The sequence below is a fragment of the Mobula hypostoma genome, chromosome 1, assembly GCF_963921235.1.
Source record: "Mobula hypostoma chromosome 1, sMobHyp1.1, whole genome shotgun sequence".
NCBI classification, from domain to species: domain Eukaryota; kingdom Metazoa; phylum Chordata; class Chondrichthyes; order Myliobatiformes; family Myliobatidae; genus Mobula; species Mobula hypostoma.
Window position 1 is genome coordinate 56,464,885 of NC_086097.1, and position 19,234 is coordinate 56,484,118.

Sequence of the window (19,234 nt, forward strand, 5' to 3'; positions counted from 1 at the left end):
CAATATAATTATCAATATTCTGAAATCCGAAAAATTCTGAATTCTGAAATGCAACTGGCCCCAAGGATTTTGGATAAGGAATTGTGGACCTGCACATTAAAAACAGCCACTGCAGTGAGACGTGTGTGCTAGTTGTTTTATTTCCTGTCACTAGTATTCAAACTGCAGTGTGCAGATGATGATGATGATGATGATGCAGAGATACACTCGGAGGCTGAATACTGCCCTCCAACTTGTCCCATATCCCAGGAGCCCTCTTTCAGTGAAGACCGACATTAATACTGAAATCCACCACATCTCCCAGCCACCAACACAGGATGTCAAAGGAAAACCATTCAAGCTTTCATGATCTAAAATCTGGTACTAATCTAAAGGTCTCCTGTGATCTCTCCCCCTTCATATGCCCTCTTTAAGACTAACTACTGCACTGATGCTGTCTCTACATCATCCTCCAAATTCACTGGCAAAACCAAGGCTAGTCAACTTCAGACCATGTCCTTCTCCTGCCAACATCCGAACTATTGACACTCTTAATTTCACTCATTTGCTCCAGTAAACTCCTCAAACTCCACCCCTCAAACTTCTCACCTCAACCTCCACCCCACAAACTCAGACTCCCCAAACAAAAAATAAACTATTCTACCATGATCTCTACCTTGGCAGAAAATTAAAATGAGAACGGAAGTTCAAGTTCAAGAAACAATTTGTGTGTATTCAGAGAGACCCTACAGAAAGTATAATCATTCCAAGAACTTAATGAACTCCCTGGCCAATTACCACCAAATAAAAGTATGCTGGTTAGGTGCATGCAGAAACTGTGTGAAAGTGGCAGGGATGATAAATTGCTCCACTTTACATATTAATCACCCTATCATGCTATCAAACATTTCCTGCTCCAGCTATAGCAAAGTCTGCAGCCCTTACAATGTTCTCATCAGCAACTTCAGGAGTAATAAATAAAATAGACGTGAGTGGTCTTCAGTCAGAATGGACTATTTTTGAGGGAAAGAACTATCAGGAGTTTGAATCCTACAAGGGTATTAGGGAATTCTTTTTTTAAATAATTAAATAAATATAAAGTTAAAACCCAGCATCAGTAATGGTGACCGTACCACTAAACTGTAAAAAAAATCACTAATGTCATTCAGAGAAAGAAATCTTTTATTTCTTCTCAAGGTGATTCAAGACCCAGTGTAATGTGGTTGACTATGAATGGCGTTCTGGAACACAGGAGGGCAAGGAAGCGATGCTTATTGGAGAGTCCGATAGATTTTCCATTAATCCATTTATACTCATCAATAGTTCCACTCTCGATGCAAGTAGCCTAATATATCTAAAGGCACAAGACAGGAACATATTATCAGTATGCTCATAATGCATCTACATCAGAAATATACTTTATTTCAGAGTCATCAACTTTCATTGGTAAACCAGACCCACCTCTAAAAGGGCGACTGAATCTCACTGGGGAATACATTATTTTCTGTGGAAATCAGTTTTTCAACAGAATGCCATTCTGCATTTTCATAAGCATAATTTCTTCAAAATTTTTAATCACATTGTGTGAAGTTAATTTGAGTGATCAAGTGAGCATGAGTTCATTTGTCAAATGTTTTTTAAAGCTTCCAAAATAGATTTTGTGAATGTTAAAGACTGATGCAGTTTTTATCACCTATGGAAATTTGTTTTTATTGAAGTCATAAATCAAAGGTACTTACTCTAACTCCCATGAACTTGTCTTTGAGCACAATCCAAGACAACAGAAAGACAAATGCTTTGTTGCAACAAAAGAGAGCAGAAACATCTGTGGCTGTTAATTTCTTCAAAGCCAGTAAATATAGGTAATTAGTTAATGTCCAGAGAATAGAAAATGGGGCTGTTCTTTTCAGGAAGAGTCTCAGAGTTAGTCCCTCTTCACCAAATATCCTACTGCATTCTCTGCAAACAGGGAACAGACAGATTTGTTTAATAGTAATTTTGTTCTCACTGCATCTATTCAATTAACACTCAAATGCAAGTACACACTACATCTAAATGTTTTTTGTCTTTCTTTATTTGTTGAATAACTTGGGTAATCCTTATTTATGTTTACATAGTTAACTGAAATGTTCGTTTAGGAGAGGTATTATCAGCGAGGGGTTTTAATAGCATAATTGTATACAAATTTGGATTGTGGATGTTTTGACATCCAGTCCTGGATGAGGAGGAATTTCCTGTGACTAAACATTACAAAGTCTAAATCTACTGTCTTAGTTCTTCACCATAAACTTCATCCCCTTGCCAGAGATTCTACTGTTCCCAGATACTGAAGGAGGGTGAAGCAAACTGTTTGCATCAGATGAGCGCTATTCAAAGATCACTTTCATAACACTATCCCTGGTTCATCCCCCTCTGCTGAAAGCATCAACCATACCTATTCGTTCTGTACTTGGCCATAAATCATACTACCCAGATGGCTATGTATCTTCCACCCACCAAAATCTGTTTTGAAATGCCCTGCACTTTCACTGTGTTAAACGTACTGCTTATCTGTAACTGATACGATCATTGTTCCAATTAGTAAACACAGAAGCAAAATGTGAAAGTGATTATCATCCAAATGTCCTCAAAAATACAATAAAGAGTAGAAGCTGATATAATAAGAACTGATTTTACTGTACCTTTTATCTATTTATTTTTAAGAAAAATAAAGGGGATCAGTACCTAATTTTTTTAATTATTGTCCGTCTTTCTTGTGCTGTTGCAAGGTGTCCCGAGTAGTATATAGGAAAAAACATTATGTTCCAATTTGTAGAGAACCAAGTCATAAATAAAGGACAATGGAAGCTCTTGTATGTGACTTTGACAATCTGTGTGGTACCAACCCAGGAGGATGACACAGAGAGAATGACCAGAAAGCCCCAGAAAATCTTGAAGAACGCTGAGGAGCATGATTGACAACGTGTCTTAGCATTATTATCGTGATTAAGATTTTCATTCCGATTCTCTGAAGCTTCTTCTCCTGGAAGATAAAACAGAAAAACTTTGAAATACAACACTAAAGCATAATGTTTCAATATTACTTTAACTAGGAATTCCAGGCACAATTTCAGTAGTCAGTAAAATATGCCCTCCTCCCACACCCTCGACCCAACACCCATGCACTGGAACTGCATTTTATAGATTTTTATTTAGAGACGTGTATTCCCTCCTGCAAGATCACAGAAGGTCATTGTTTTGTTGCTTTTAATATCAATGCACCATCTTATTAAACCTCTTTTCTTGGTCTACTAAAACTCCTCCAAATCTGAAAAGAAATTGTCAAATTTGAGGTACTGCTAAAACCGCTAGCGTAGGGAAAGTAAAATATAGGAATCATGGTGGAACAGTAGGCAACTTAGTTAAATAAATCTCTTCTACAATATTTGTTAATTATGACACCTCATTCTACTTAATCTAAACCCTACCCCTGATCTGTAGAGATATTGTTTCCAGGGACAAGGCTGGTGAATAGTACAGGCTAGACTATTCTGAGCTGAAGTTCATTTTCTTCACCTCCATTTACAGAGCTAATGATAATGTATTCTATGGATGCACAGAGTTCCAATTTGTACAAATTTATCAAGAATTGGACATTATTCATGCTTGGGCTTCATTCAACCACAAAAATATTTATTGGGAAACTCTAATACCCCAGAAGTTAGAATTTGCTAGGATACTTGTACTTCAGAAGGCAATTATGTATTAACCATATTGATGGGTTACAGTCATATTCAGGTCAGACCAGGTAATATTAGTACCTTTCCTTCTTTTTAATTAAAGAAAAATACTTTCTTGAAATTCTTTTTTGTTACAACAGCTCTGTAGTTTATAGTCGCAAATATCAACAGTCCTTTTATTTCATATTAATTTAATTCCCCTACCGAAAATGATATCCAGAACATTTGGATACTGGTTCGGTAACTAACTATTATTCCACTGTACTTGCTTCATAAGTGGCAAATGACATTCATAGCATGCAAGTGCTAGAAAATGCCAGAAATGCTCAGCAGTTCAGATAGCATCTGGGGGAAGAGAAGTATATTTAGAGTGTTAAAGACCCTTCATTACAAGAGAGAAAGCAAGAAAATATGTTAGTTTTAAGCTGCAAAGAAAATAGGGAAGGATAGGACAGAGGGAATATCTCCAACAGAGGAAGACCAGAGACACCACAGTAATCTTTATGCATACAGAGTCATCTGACTTTTTTTTTTAGCATTCTGTGTTTTTTTTTCAGATTTTCTGCTGTTTTTGATTTTCAAAGAGAGAGAGTCTGGCCACCTCACATTGATATAACATCACTTAGTCATCCCTTATCAGCATCCTGGAGACTGGTAATGGATGACTAGGAAAGAACTTGGGCAGTGAATTCATGCTGCACAGAGCTTCAGCCAATGGGAACTTCAACAATGTTATTAAATCCACGTTTAATCCACAGTAGCACCAAGGGCTGAGTAGTTTCAACATAGGCTGCAATGAACGTCGAGACATCAGCCATTAGGGATATTCATCAGGTCTGCTGGAAATATTCATGCCAATCTAGAGAGTGTCTTGTAGAGTGAAAACAGGAGAAAATCTGCAGATGCTGGGAATCCAAACAACACACACAAAATGCTGGAGGAACTCAGCAGGCCAGGCAGCATCTATGGAAAAGAGTAAACAGTCGATGTTTTGAGCCGAGACGCTACATCAGATGGGGAGATGAAGGGTCTCGGTGATGAAGGTCCTGAGTTTCTCCAGCATTTTATGTGTCTAGACTTGTAGGGCGGTTGGGTTATATTCCTGCTGTGATTTAAAAACAGGCAAAGTGTGCACTCTGTGCAAAGTAGGTGCAAGTCGGGAGGAGAAAGAGCAGCGCGCCGTGTGTGCGCAGCCCTCCAGTGAAAAATTAAATCATATCCATTAAATAGGGGCTGTGGACAATTCATATTTGGAGATAGACGCGAAAGCACAGAGGAACATCTGGAGAAATTTCTGAAACGCCAGTTCGCTGCTGTTGTTATTGCACGGTCTGGAATCTTCCAGCGGGAAGGCCTCAAAATCCCCAGCTTTGCCTGCTGTTGGCGACCAAGATTGAGGTCGAATCGTTTGGACAGAGATGGCACTCGATACTCGGTGTCGGAGAGCTGATCGGAGGCTCAAAGTTTTCGGATGACTCAGATTCGGACTGTGGTAGGGCATGGCAGGGAGAGTTTTTCTTCCTTCTCCCGTCTGCGTGAGATATGGGACATTTGAGAGACTTTGAATTTTTTACTGTGCTCATGGACTTCTTCATCAAGTTATGGTATTGTTGCACTGTTGTAACTATATGTTATAATTACGTGGTTTTGTTAGTTTTTTCAGTCTTGGTCTGTCCTGTGTTTTGTGATATCACACCGGAGGAAATATTGTATCATTTCTTAATGCATGCATTACTAAATGACAATAAAAGAGGACTGTGTGTCTTCATAATCTAAAAAGTCTTAGAGCAGTGGTAAAACAGGATTACCAACCAATTTCATTGGTATTAAGTAAGCGGCAGCTGTATTTATTGGGAAACGTGCTTTGTTGCCTTCCTGTCATGTCATTAAATATCTCTGAGCTTCACTCAATGTAAAGATCTTGTGAGTTATTCACAGGTTTGGCTTCACTGTACATTAAATGAATTCATCTGTTTTTAGCCGCACACAAATTAAGATCTCTAGAATAGGGATGAAGGAAGTGAAATGGTGCTATCTGGAATCTGGATGCTGATATCATGACAGTGAATTAGAATCCTGAATTTTGTGAATACATTGCAGCAAGTCAAATGAGCATATATTAATCACCATCATAACCCCAGTCTATATATTCCAACTGTGTATATTTATTTGAGCATAAATATGCCTAAAGCCTCAAGTACCAAGAGTGTGCCAGACATACCTTGTAGTTTCCTCCAGATTTTTCAGTCCACCCAAGGTGAGCACATTCAGCAGCAAATACCTTCACATGTTTTTGTGTTAGGAATAAAAATGGAAATTTTCCATGGATTTTTTTATGTGGATAGTTTGTGCACAATCTCTGAGCCATACAAGACAAGGAAGTTGAATTGCAAGTATTTGTCATATTTTAAATGTAACAAACTGGATTATCTGAAATATCTATACTGACATCAAGTTCTCTGTATGGCCCTCTCAAAAATATAGGGCAGGAACTTAATGGGAAGCATTAGTATCACATGTCTTCAGTCAAATTTTCTAATGCCACCTGGCTTTGACTAAGACAATCATAGTAAACAGAAAAAACAACCCTTATAAATTTAGCTGCTTGGAAATCTGAATCAGAATCAGGTTTATTATCACCGGCATATGACGTGAAATGTGTTAACTTAGCAGCAGCAGTTCAATGCAGTACATAATACAGAAGAAAAAATAAAAATAAGTAAATCAATTACAATATATGTATATTGAACAGATAAAAAAATTGTGCAAAAACAGAAATAATATATAATAAAAAAGTGAGGTAGTGTTCACATGTTCAATGTCCATTTAGGAATCGGATGGCAGAGGGGAAGAAGCTGTTCCTGAATCACTGAGTGTGTGCCTTCAGGCTTCTGTACCTCCTTCCTGATGGTAACAATGAGAAAAGGGCATGCCCTGGGTGCTGGAGGTCCTTAATAATGGACGCTGCCTTTCTGAGACACTGCTCCTTGAAGATACTCTGGGTACTTTGTAGGCTAATGCCCAAGATGGAGCTGACAATATTTACAACCGTTTGCAAATAGAGGTCAAGTCGCATTTGTTAAGGATGTGACAAGAATACACATAAATTAAGATGTTTGCTGGCCTGGGCTTGCATCAGTGGCATCAGCAGTGGTCTGCCACCTGTCCTCAGGGGAGGGAGAGATAAGGCACACAATGAAGCAGCATCTGGAGATGTGTAATGAAGGGACGGGAGAGAGAGCTGTCTAGAGCGGCTCCCCCTTTGAACCCTGAACTGTCTGAAGTGATGGACAGGCGATACCCCAGCAGGGGGATAAAAAGGGACAGGTTCGCTAAGGCAGGACACACACGACACCCGAGGTAACGAGACCCTGGAAGCGGTGCGCCTCTCACAAGTCGGTGGGAAGCTCTTGGACGGCTGATCGGGGGAATCAGCCTTAAACGCACAGGGTGGAAAGGTACGATCAGCGGGAACCCGGTGTGTGTCCACCCTCGCTTGGGTGCCAGGTTCACTGCAGAGGATCGACCGCATCTGGAGGAGGGGTCACAGTTGGTGACCTCAGGTGACATCACAAAGGACCCGCCCAAAAGCTGCTTGTGAGCAATATCGCCGGTCTGTGAGTGGAAGCCGTTCTGAATGATCAGTCGTTCTCGTTCTCTCTCTCCCTCCCCCCACGTTGTCCATCGCCATGGCAACAATTACTGCGAACGGAACTAAATCGAACTGGACTTTTGTGTCACTTTGAAATTGGTCATTTACCCCTAGACAACGATAGAGCTTGATTGATGCTGTTATCTTAATTCTGTGCACATATGTGTTTATCATTGCTGAACTGTTGCATTTATTATCCTTTCGATTACTGTGTTGCTTGTTTCTTTAATAAAACTTTCTTAGATCTAGTAATCCAGACTCCAACTGAGTGATCCATTTCTGCTGGTTTGGCAACCCAGTTACGGGGTACGTAACAAGGATCATACAAGATCCCGACCCTAGACGTCTACCATACCTTTGCTTCCACAGATGCTTTTTGGCCAGCTGAGTTCATCCAGCAGATTGTTTTTTGCTATTTGGTGAAGTTACTTTTAATTGGCCTCTTTGAATTCCAAGATTAAAGTTTCCTTGCATTGCACTTTAAAACTATAAGAGTAGAGGCTTTTCTGACAAAGTCACTCTTTGAATCAGACAGCCTGATGTAAACCCTTTTTCCTAATCTCCTTATTAACTACCTTGTCTAAACTCAGTTTCTTAGCAGTTGTTTCATAACTTTACTAAAGCTCTGTTTTTTATGTAACTAAAGTTAGTATTTTTTGGAATCTCTGCTCTTCACTGTTCCTTCTTTATTATCTTACTTGCTTTTAAACTCCTTAATTTACTCTCCCCATCCTCACCTCATAAAACCATAAGGCATAGGAGCAGAATTAGGCTATTCGGCCCATCGAGTTTGCTCTGCCATTCCATCATGGCCGATTTATTATTCCTCTCAAACCTATTCTCCTGCCTCTTCCCCATAGTCTTTGACTAAACACGAACCTATCAACCTCTACTCTTAATATACCCAATTACTTGGTCTCCTCTGCCACCTGTGGCAACAAATTCCACAGATTCACCATCCTCTGGCTTAAGAAATTTCTCCTCATCTCAGTTGTAAAAGGACATCCCTCTATTCTGAGGCTTTCCCTCTGGTCCTAGACTCACCCAGTAAAGGAAACACCCTCTCCACATCCACTCTGGCTAGGCCTTTCAATATTCAATAGGTGAGATCCCCCCCTCATTCTTTGAAACTCCAAAGATTACAAGCACACAGAGGTATACATTAACCTTTAATTACTAGAATCATTCCCATGAATATTCTCTCTCCAAATCCAGCACATCTTTGCACAGCTCAGCTTCACAGCACACCTTCATGGGTTGTGCAAAATAGAATGAGAATACGGTCTCCATTTTCAAGTCATCTTCACAAATTATGTGGTACAGTATTTTAAAAATGTTAGCTAGCAATTTTAGTACCTCACAATACCTCTTGGAGCCCGACAATCGGGTTCAAATGCAGCCATAAACTTAGCGTTCAAGAGCACACCAGAAAAATGACATGCTGATTTTGTACATTTTTCTGGATGTTAAAACTCAAATGGTATTTCTCACAGTGCTCAATTATAAGCTGTAATATGCTACAACTAAAATGGATAATAACAGAATCATAATGACTTGAAGGAAATTAACTCCAATTTGTGACTCACACAATATTTTCACCTGTAAGGTTACATGAATAACATGCATTTGCAATTATTAGTGTAGCTTAAACTATAAAACTGTAAAACATAGGAGAAGAATTAGGCCACTTGGCCCATCAACTCTGCTCCGTTATTTCACCATGGTTGATATTTTCTACCTCTATACCCCATACTCTTGCCTTCTCCCCTTAACCTTTGGTGCCCTGACTAATCAAGAACCTATCAACCTCCACTTTAAATATAACAAAATGACTTGGCCTTCACAGCCATCTGTGGCAATTACTTCTGCAGATTCACTGCCCTCTGGCTAAAGAAATTCCTTCACATCTCCATTCAAAATGGAGGTTGCTCTATTCTGAGGCTGTGCCCTTTGGTCCAAGATTCACTCACCGTAGGAAACATCCTTTCCATGTCCACTACTAATAGGCCTTTCAGTATTCAAAAGGTTTCAATAAGATCCCCCCTCATTCTTCTAAACTCCAGCAAGTACAGGCCCAGAGCCATCCAATGCTCCTCATATGGTAACCCTTTCATTCATGGAATCATTCTCATGAGCCTTCTCTGAATCCTGTCCAATGTCGGCACATTTTTTTCTTGGATAAGGGGCCCACAACTGCTCACAATACTCCAGCTGCAGTCTGACCAATGCCTATAAGGTCTCAGCATTACATCTATGGTCTTATATTCTAGTCCTCTGGACTGAATGCTAATATTAATTTTGCCTTCCTTACTGTTATGTTTTGTAACTTCAAAACATTAAACTAATTCAAAAAAAGACACAAGAGTCTGAAATTGTGTCTAACTTTGTTTAATTTAAGCAAATCGCACGTGTATCACGTGGTAGCATAATGACGTATGCAATTCACACATTTATGCATATAACCTGTAATTATTTAAAAAACAAAAATGCTTAATCAACCTCTATATATAAATATATACACACACACACACAAGATTACTCAAATATTATTAAAATATTAAATACACAACACTTTCCATCAACTCAACCTGCAAATTAACTTTTAGGGAATCCTATACAAGAACTTTCAAGTTCATTTGAAATTCTGAATTTTGAATTTACTCCCCATTTAGAAAATAATCTATGCCTTTCTTCCTTCTACCAAAGTGCATTATCATACACTTCACTGCACTGTTATATTCCACCTACCACTTCTTTGCCCGATCTGTCTAAATCCTTCTGCAGACTCCTTGCTTTCTCAACACACTTATTTTCACATTGTCCACCAATTTAACCGTAGAGCCATTAATTCCGACATCCAAATCATTGACAAATAATGTGAAAAGAAGCAGTCCTACCTCTGATCACTGAGGAACACCATTAGTCCCTGGCAGCCAACCAAAAAAGGCCCCCTTTATTTCCACTCTTTGCTTCCTGCCAGTCTGCCAAACTTCTATCCATGCAAGTAACTTCCTTGCAATACCACGAGCTTTTATCTTGTTAAGCAGCCTCATGTGCGGCACCTTGTCAAAACACTGGGAAATCCATTGAGGTACATCAAACAAGGATTTGCCTTGTATTGCAAAACACCAATTACTAAATAAACCTAATGTTACATTGGTCACAATTATTAACATTTAATTCACTGTTATTTTCATATTCTGTATGCTTATTTCATGTAATGACGGTGATTTGGCAGGTTCACCAGAAAGGTGAAAAGTATTTTAAGCAGTAAATCTGTTTTCTCCATTTATGCTAACGTCCAGCTACCATGGATACGTTAAAAGTCTCTGAGATCAATTAAATCATTCTCAATTGACATGATACAAAAACTAACTGTTGCTACACTCTAGTCTTAATTTTAGATAACTAGTTTAAAATAATTCAATGATGTTCAAAACAAAACAGGTTTAATTTCAAACCTTGATCCAAAGAAGCTGAACTTATAGTCATAGTCATATTCATAGTCATAGTCATATTTTATTGATCCCGAGGGAAATTGGTTTTCGTCACAGTTGCACCAACCAAGAATAGAGTATAAATAAAGCAATATAAAACCATAAATAGTTAAATAGTAATATGTAAATGCCAGGAAATAAGTCCAGGACCAGCCTATTGGCTCAGGGTGTCTGACCCTCCAAGGGAGGAGTTGTAAAGTTTGATGGCCACAGGCAGGAATGACTTCCTATGACGCTCTGTGTTGCATCTCGGTGGAATGAGTCTCTGGCTGAATGTACTCCTGTGCCCACCCAGTACATTATGTAGTGGATGGGAGACATTGACCAAGATGGCATGCAACTTGGACAAATTGGACAATTTGGTGGTATCCAGTCACCATCAGGCTAAACATACTCACCAATAAAGTGCACTGTGGTGGAAGGCTAATTATTAGTCATCTCTTGTTTGATTTTGACAGTAAGTGGAGGGTGTGAATTGGTAAGCAAAAAGAAAAAGTATTAATCCCATCGAACCCTCCTCAACCAATCTGTGCAATTTATTCTTGTGGATCCATTTTAGCCGCAAAATACTCTGCACAACTGAACTGTGCTTCGGCCCAGACGACAGTTACGTGCCGGGCGGCACCTAATCAATTAGCTTGTTTATTTCGGCTTTTTTCTTAAAGATGTATTGGGTGCATTCCAGCTACCGCTGCACCGCTGCATTCTTCGTGGCCTGGTATTGGTCCACGGCCCGGAGGTTAGGGACCACTGCAGTCAGGAATTGCAGCTTCCTGAGCATGGTTGAGTGTCCACTTAAAGGCCTGCATTAAAATTGCATCAGGCCTGTGACGTGGAGTGTTACCTCAAAGAAACCCTTTCAATATTCCCATCTTTCGAGAGTGCCAGGGGGCAGTTGTGAGTGAAGTTGCCATTACTAGGGAGAAGGTACTTGGGAACCTGAAAGGTCTAGGTCTCAAGGTAGATAAGTCCGCTGGATCAGATGGTCTGCATCCTAGGGTTCCAAAAGAAGTGGCTGAAGAGATTGTGGAGGCATTAGTAATGATTTTTCAAAAATCAATGGATTCTGGCATGGTTCCGAAGGACTGGAAAATTGCAAATGTCATCAAAGGAGGACTGGTGGGTGTTATGTACTTGGATTTTCAGAAGGCCTTTGACAAGCTGCCACGCATGAGGCTGCTTAAGAAATTAAGATTCCATGGTATTTCAGGAATGATACGAGCATGGATAAAGCAGTGGCTGGTGGCAAGAGGCAAAGAGTGGGACTAAAGGGGGCCTTTTCTGGTTGCCTGCTGATGACTAGTGGTGTCCCAGAGGGTCTGACCTGGGACCGCCCTTTTTTGCATTATGTATTAGTGATTTCGATGACAGAATTGACAGCTTTGTGGCCAAGTTTGTGGAAGATATGTAGATAGGTGGAGGGGCATGTAGTGTTGAGGAAGCAGAGAAGCTACAGAGAGATTTAGACAGATTAGGAGAATAGGCAAAGAAATGGCAGATGGAGTACAGTGTCAGGAAGTGTATGGTCATGCACTTTAGTAGAAGAAATAAAAATGTAGACTATTTTCTAAATAGAGAGAAAATTCAAAACTCTGAGGTGCAATGGGACTTGGGAGTCCTCCTGCAGGATTCTCTAAAGCTTAATTTGCAGGTTGAGTCAGTGCTGAAGAAGGTAAAAACAATATTAGCATTCATTTCAAGAGGACTAGAATATAAAAGCAAGATGTAATGTTGAGGTATGGTGAGGCTTCACTTGGAGTTTTATGAACAATTTTGCACACCTGATCTAATAAAAGATGTGCTGACGTTGGAAATGGTTCAAAGGGGGTTCACAAATATGATTCCAGGATTGAAAGGTTTATCATATGAGGAGCATTTGATGGCTCTGGGCCTGTACTCACTGGAATTCAGAAGAATAACAGGTGGTCTCATTGAACCCTATCGAATGTTGAAAGGTCTCAACAGAGTGGATGTGGAGAGGATGTTTCCTATGGTAGGGTAGTCTAAGACCAGAGGACACAGCCTCGGAATAGCAGGACATCCTTTTAGAATGGAGATGAGGAGGAATTTCTTTAGTTTTTTTTTAAATTGTTGCCACAAGTGGCTGTGGAAGCCAAATCATTGAGTATATTTAAGTTGATAAATTCTTGATTAGTCGGGGCATGAAGCGATACAGGGTGAAGACAGGAAATTGGGGCTGAGAGGGAAATGGATCAGCCTTGATGAAATGGCTGAACAGACTTGATGGGCCAAATGGCCTAATTCTGCTCCTATATCTAATGGTAGTATGGTCTCTTATTGTTTTTCTTCTTTTGGTAAGTTACAGAATAAATTGAAAATCATGCTCTATTTTACTCGAAGGAACTTCCTTTCTCTGAGATTGTTTATGAGAAAGTTGAATCCATTATTATGAACAAATTAACACTCCTATTGAATAGAAGAATTCCACAAGATCACATTACTATAGTCATTACAAGTATCATTCAGCATAATAGTAACACTACAGTTACTTTATCATATTCGGCAGGTTTGCTAGAACTGTTGGGGAGGATTTAAACTAATTAGACAGGGTGATGGGAACCAGGGTGATGGGCAGTTGGTATACAGGTTGACCCAGTGGGTAGTGAGACTGTGAGGAAGGACAGGCAGATGATAGGGCAAAATTGCAATCAGTCAGATGAGTTGAAGTGTAACATAGGGGAAAATGGAAACAGGTGATGAATACAGGACTGAAGGTGATATATTTGCATGCGCACAGTATACGAAATAAGGTAGATGATCCTGTAGTGCAAGTATGACATTGTGGGCATCACGGAACCGTGGCTGAAATAAGATTATATCTGGGAGCTCAACGTCCTAGTATGCACATTGTATCAAAAGAACAGGCAGATAGGCAGAGGGGATGTGACATAGGGTTGGACAGTGGAGAATTCTTGTGGATAAAGTAAGGAAACTACAAGGGTAAAAAGGCCCTGATGGGAGTTATATACAGGCCTCCAAACAATAGCAAAGATGTGGGATACACATTACAATGGGAGACTGAAAATGTATGTCAAAAGGGCAATATTACGATAGTCATGGGGGATTTCAATATGCAAGTAATTGGGAAAATCGGTTTGGTGCTGTATCCCAAGAGAGGGAATCTATAGAATGCCCACGAGTTGGCTCTTTAGAGTAGCTTGTGGTTGAGCCCATCGGGGAAAGGCAAATCTGGATTCGGTGTTGTGTAATGAACCAGATTTGTTTAGGGAGCTTAAGGTAAAAGAATAGAGGGGTGTGGAGGCAGTGGCTATAACATGATAGAATCCATACTGCAATTTGAGGGGAGGAAGATAAAAGTCAGAAGTAGCAGTATTACAGTGGGGTAAAGGGAATTACAGAGGCATAAAAGGGGAGTGGCTAAAATTGATTGGAAGGGAACACTAGCAGGGAGGACAGCAGAACAGCAATGATTGGAGTTTCTGGAGGCAATTTAGAAGGCACAGGATAGATACATCCCAAAGATGGCAAAGTATTCTAAAGGGAAAATGAGCCAACTGTGGCTGACAAAGGAAGTCAAAGACAACATAAAAGGAAAATTGAGGGCATATAACATAGCAAACATTAGTGAGAAGTTGGAGAACTGGGAAGTTTTAAAAAAAACAGAAAACAACTAAAAAGCCATAAGGAAGGAAAAGATGAAATATTTGATTAGAATTAGATTCAACTTTATTGTCACTGTGCTGAGTACATATACAAAGCCAATGAAATACAGTTAGCATCTAACTAGAAATGCAAAGAATAGTGTTATTTACAAAATAACTGCGAATAAAAAGTAAGTGCTACAGCACACAAATATAAAAGTACTGAGACAGTTCAATATGGGTGCAATACGGCTTAGTGCTGTGATGTGAGTTCAGCAGGGTCACAGCCTCAGGGAAGAAGCTCTTCCTGTGCCTGCTGTTGCGGGAGTGGAGGCTCCTGTAGCGCCTACTGGATGGGAGGAGAGTAAAAAGTCTATGGTTAGGGTGAGATGCATCCCTGATAATGCTTTTTGCCCTGGCCAGGCAGCGTTTATGGTAGATGTTCTCAATGGTGGGCAACTGGGTGCCGATAATCCGCTGGGCAGTTTTCACCACACGCTGGAGTGCCTTGCGGTCCGATACGGGACAATTGCCATACCACACTGAGATGCAGTTGGTGAGTATGTTCTCAATGGTACAGCAGTAAAAGTCCGTCAGTATCCTGGGACAGAGGTGAGCTTTCTTCATGCTCCGCAGGAAATAAAAGCCCTGTTGCGCCTTTTTGATCAGGATGGAGGAGTTCAGGGACCAGGTGAGATCCTCGGAAATGTGGACACCAAGGAATTTGAAGCCTGATACACGCTCCACTACAGCTCCGTTGATGTAGCTGGGGACGTGAGTGTGGCTCCTGGCATGCCTAAAGTCCACAATGATCTCATAAGACCATAAGACAAAGGAGCAGAAGTCGGCCATTCGGCCCATCGAGTTTGCTCTGCCATTTTATCATGAGCTGATCCATTCTCCCATTTAGTCCCACACCCCGCCTTCCCACCATAACCTTTGATGCCCTGGCTACTCAGATACCCATCAATCTCTGCCTAAAATACACCCAATGACTTGGCCTCCACTGCTGCCCGTGGCAACAAATTCCATAGATTCACCACTCTCTGACTAAAAAAATTTCTTCACATTTCTGTTCTGAATGGGTGCCCTTCAATCCTTAAGCCATGCCCTCTCGTACTAGACTCCCCCATCATGGGAAACAATTTTGCCACATCCACTCTGTCCATGCCTTTCAAAATTCAAAATGTTTCTATGAGGCCTCCCCTCATTCTTCTAAACTCCAAGGAATACAGTCCAAGAGCAGACAAACGTTCCTCATATGTTAACCCTCTCGTTCCCAGAATCATTCTAGTGAATCTTCTCTGTACCCTCTCCAATATCAGCACATCCTTTCTTAAATAAGGAGACCAAAACTGCCCACAGTACTCCACGTGAGGTCTCACCAGCGCCTTATAGAGCCTCAACATCACATCCCTGCTCCTATACTCTATTCCTCTAGATACGAATGCCAACATTGCATTCGCCTTCTTCACGACCGACTCAACCTGGAGGTTAACCTTAAGGGTATCCTATACGAGGACTCCCAAGTCCCATTGCATCTCAGAACTTTGAATTCTCTCCCCATTTAAATAATAGTCTGCCCGTTTATTTCTTCTGCCAAAGTGCATAACAATACAATTTCCAACGTTGTATTTCATTTGCCACTTCTTTGCCCATTCTTCCAATCTATCCAAGTCTCTCTGCAGACTCTCCGTTTCCTCAGCACAACCGGCCCCTCCACCTATCTTTGTATTGTCAGCAAGCTTAGCCACAAAGCCATCTATTCCATAATCCAAATCGTTGATGTACAATGTAAAAAGAAGCGGCCCCAACACGGACTCCTGTGTAACACCACTGGTAACTGGCAGCCAACCAGAATAGGATCCCTTTATTCCCACTCTCTGTTTCCTGCCAATCAGCCAATGCTCTATCCACATATGTAACTTTCCCGTAATTCCATGGGCTCTTATCTTGTTAAGTAGTCTCATGTCTGGCACCTTGTCAAAGGCCTTCTGAAAATCCAAATATACAACATCCACTGCATCTCCCTTGTCTAGCATCTCCTTGGTCTTCTGGGTGTTAAGGGCCAGGTTGTTGTCAGCACACCACACAGCCAGGTGCTGGACCTCATCCTTGTAGGCCGTCTCGTCATCCCCTCTGATCAGGCCAACCACCGTGGTGTCATCTGCGAACTTGATTATGGAGTTAGAACCATGTACAGGAACGCAGTCACAAGTGAAAAGGGAGTACAGAAGATGGCTCAGCACACAGCCTTGAGGCACACCGGTGTTCAGGGTGAGAGTGTCTAACTTAACTGATTGGGGTCTGTTAGTTAGAAAGTCCAAGGTCCAATTGCAGAGGTATGAGCTGATACCAAGCTGGCGAATTTTGGCGATCAGCTCGGAGGGGATCACAGTATTGAATGCCAAACTAAAGTCGATGAACAGCATTCTGACGTAAGAGATGGGGCTGTCCAGGTGGGTCAGGGCAGAGTGAAGTGCCGTGGAGATGGCGTCCTCTGTTGACCTGTTGGTGCGATAGGCAAATTGATGGGGGTCCAGGGTAGTGGGTAAGCTAGCCAATAATATAAAAGATGATACCAAAACTTTTTTTTAGTGATATAAAGAGTAAAAGAGAGGTGGGAGTAAATAACGGACTGCTGGAAAATGACGCTGGAGAGGTAGTAATGGGTGACAAAGAAATGGTGAAAGAATTTACTGAGTATTTTGTATTGGTCTTCTCTGTGGAAGACATTAGCAGTATGTCTGAAACTCAGGAGGATCAGTGTGCAGAAATGATTACAGATGCCAGTGTTAAGGAGAAGGTGCTTGGGAGGCTGAAAGGGTCTGAAGGTAGATAAGTCACCCAGACCAGATGGACAACTCTTCTGGATTCTGAAAGAGGTGGCCGAAGAGATTGTGGAGGCATTTGTAATGATCTGTCAAGAATCACTAGATTCTGGAATGGTTCTGGAAGGATGGAAAATTGCAAATGTCACCTCACTCTTTAAGAAGGGAGAGAGGCAGAAGAAAAGAAATTATAGGCCATTTAGCCTGACTTCAGTGGTTAAGAAGACATTGGAGTGTATTATTAAGGATGAGGTTTTGGGGTACTTGGAGGCACACGATAAAATAGGCCAAAGTCAGCATAGTTTCTTTAAGGGGAAATCTTCCCTGACAGATCTGTTGGAATTCATTGAGGAAGTAACAAGCAAGGTGGACAAAGGAGAGCAAGTGGATGCTGTTTACTTGGATTTCCAGAAGACGTTTGACAAGGTGCCGCACATGAGAATGCTAAACAAGAGCCCGTGGTATTACATGAAAGATACTAGCCTAGACTGACTGGCAGAGAGCAAAGCGTGGGAATAAATGGGGGCCTTTTCTGGTTGGCTACCAGTGATTAGTTGTGTTCTGCAGGGATCAGAATTAGGACTGCTTAATTTCATGTTATATGTATGTCTGTGATTTGGATGATGAAGTTGATGGTTTTGTGGCCAAATTTGCAGATGATACAAAGATGGTTGGAGAGGCAGGTAGTGTTGAGGAAGCAGGGAGTCCACAGATATACTTAGACAGATTGGGAGAATGGGCAAAGAAGTAGCAGATGGAATATAGTGTAGTGAAATATATGGCCATGTAACTTGTTAGAGGAAATAAAAGCATAGACTATTTTCTAAATGGGGAGAAAATTGAAAAATCAGAGGTGCAAAGGGCCTTGGGACTCTTTGTGCAGGATTCTTTAAAGATTAACTTGCAGGTTGAGTTGATGGTGAGGAAGGCAAATACAATGTTAGTACTCATTTCGAGAGGATGAGAATATAAGAGCAAGCATGTAATGGTGGGCTTTATAAGGCACTGGTCAGACCACATTTGGAGTATTGTAAGCAGTTCTGGGCCCCTTATCTAAGAAATGATGTGCAGTATTGCAGAGGGTCCAGAGGAGGTTCACGAGAGTGATTCCAGGAATGAAAGGGTTAAAGTATGAGGAGTGTTTGACAGCTCTGGGCCTGCACTCACTGGAGTTAAAAAGAATGAAGGGGGAATCTCACTGAAACATATCAAATATTGAAAGGCCTAGACAGAGTGGACGTGGAGAGGATGTTTCCTATAATGGGTGAGTCTAGGACTAGCGATCACACCTCAGAATAGTGGATGTCCATTTAAAAAAGAGAAGAGAAGTTATTTCTTTAATGAGGGTGGTGAATCTGTGGAATTCATTGCCATCGGTGGCTGTGAAAGCTATGTCATTAAGTATATTTAGAATGGAGACTGATAAGTTTTTGATTAGTTGGGGTATCAAAGGTTACAGAGTAAAGGCAGGTGAAGGGGATTGGATGGAATAGTAAATCAGCCATGATGGAATGGTGGAGCAGATTCGATGGGCCGAAGGTCCTAATTCTGCTGCTATGTCTTATGATAGTTATCCCAGGGCCAGGAGTATAAATCATTCATGGCAGCTGTGGTGTTTAATTTGGCAATGACTGCACAATGCTACTAAATTGTTGCACATATTCCATCTGGTTTGCAATCATCCATCAGGGGAAGAAATCTGCCATTCTCACTTCCTCTAGCCTAAATATGACTGCAGCAGTACCAATATATAACTCTTCACTGCCCTTGATTACTTTACGAAGCCACTCAATTGAAGGGCATTTAGGGTTGAGCAGTAAATGACAGCCATGTTAATTTCTCCAAAATTACTACATGAAATTAAGGGGCAAATATTGTACTATTCAACCATTATTAAAGAAAGCTCTCAAGTAACAGAAGCTTTTCTTCATTT

The 19,234-nt window shown here is 40.8% G+C and overlaps 1 protein-coding gene across 7 annotated transcripts in view; it reads right to left on the reverse strand.

The window, feature by feature from the left end:
* Positions 1-19,234, reverse strand: part of slc35f4 (solute carrier family 35 member F4) — a 162,570-nt gene that overhangs the window by 40,829 nt on the left and 102,507 nt on the right. For 4 of the 7 annotated variants that reach the window (XM_063049441.1, XM_063049422.1, XM_063049447.1 and 1 more), the window contains exons 2-3: positions 2,704-3,001; positions 1,719-1,938 (exon numbers count right to left, since the gene is read on the reverse strand). In XM_063049441.1, coding sequence (XP_062905511.1) covers positions 1,719-1,938; positions 2,704-3,001 — 518 coding nt within the window. The remainder of the gene's footprint in view (positions 1-1,718; positions 1,939-2,703; positions 3,002-19,234) is intronic. The other 3 variants (XM_063049456.1, XM_063049475.1, XM_063049465.1) reach the window with 1 other exon arrangement.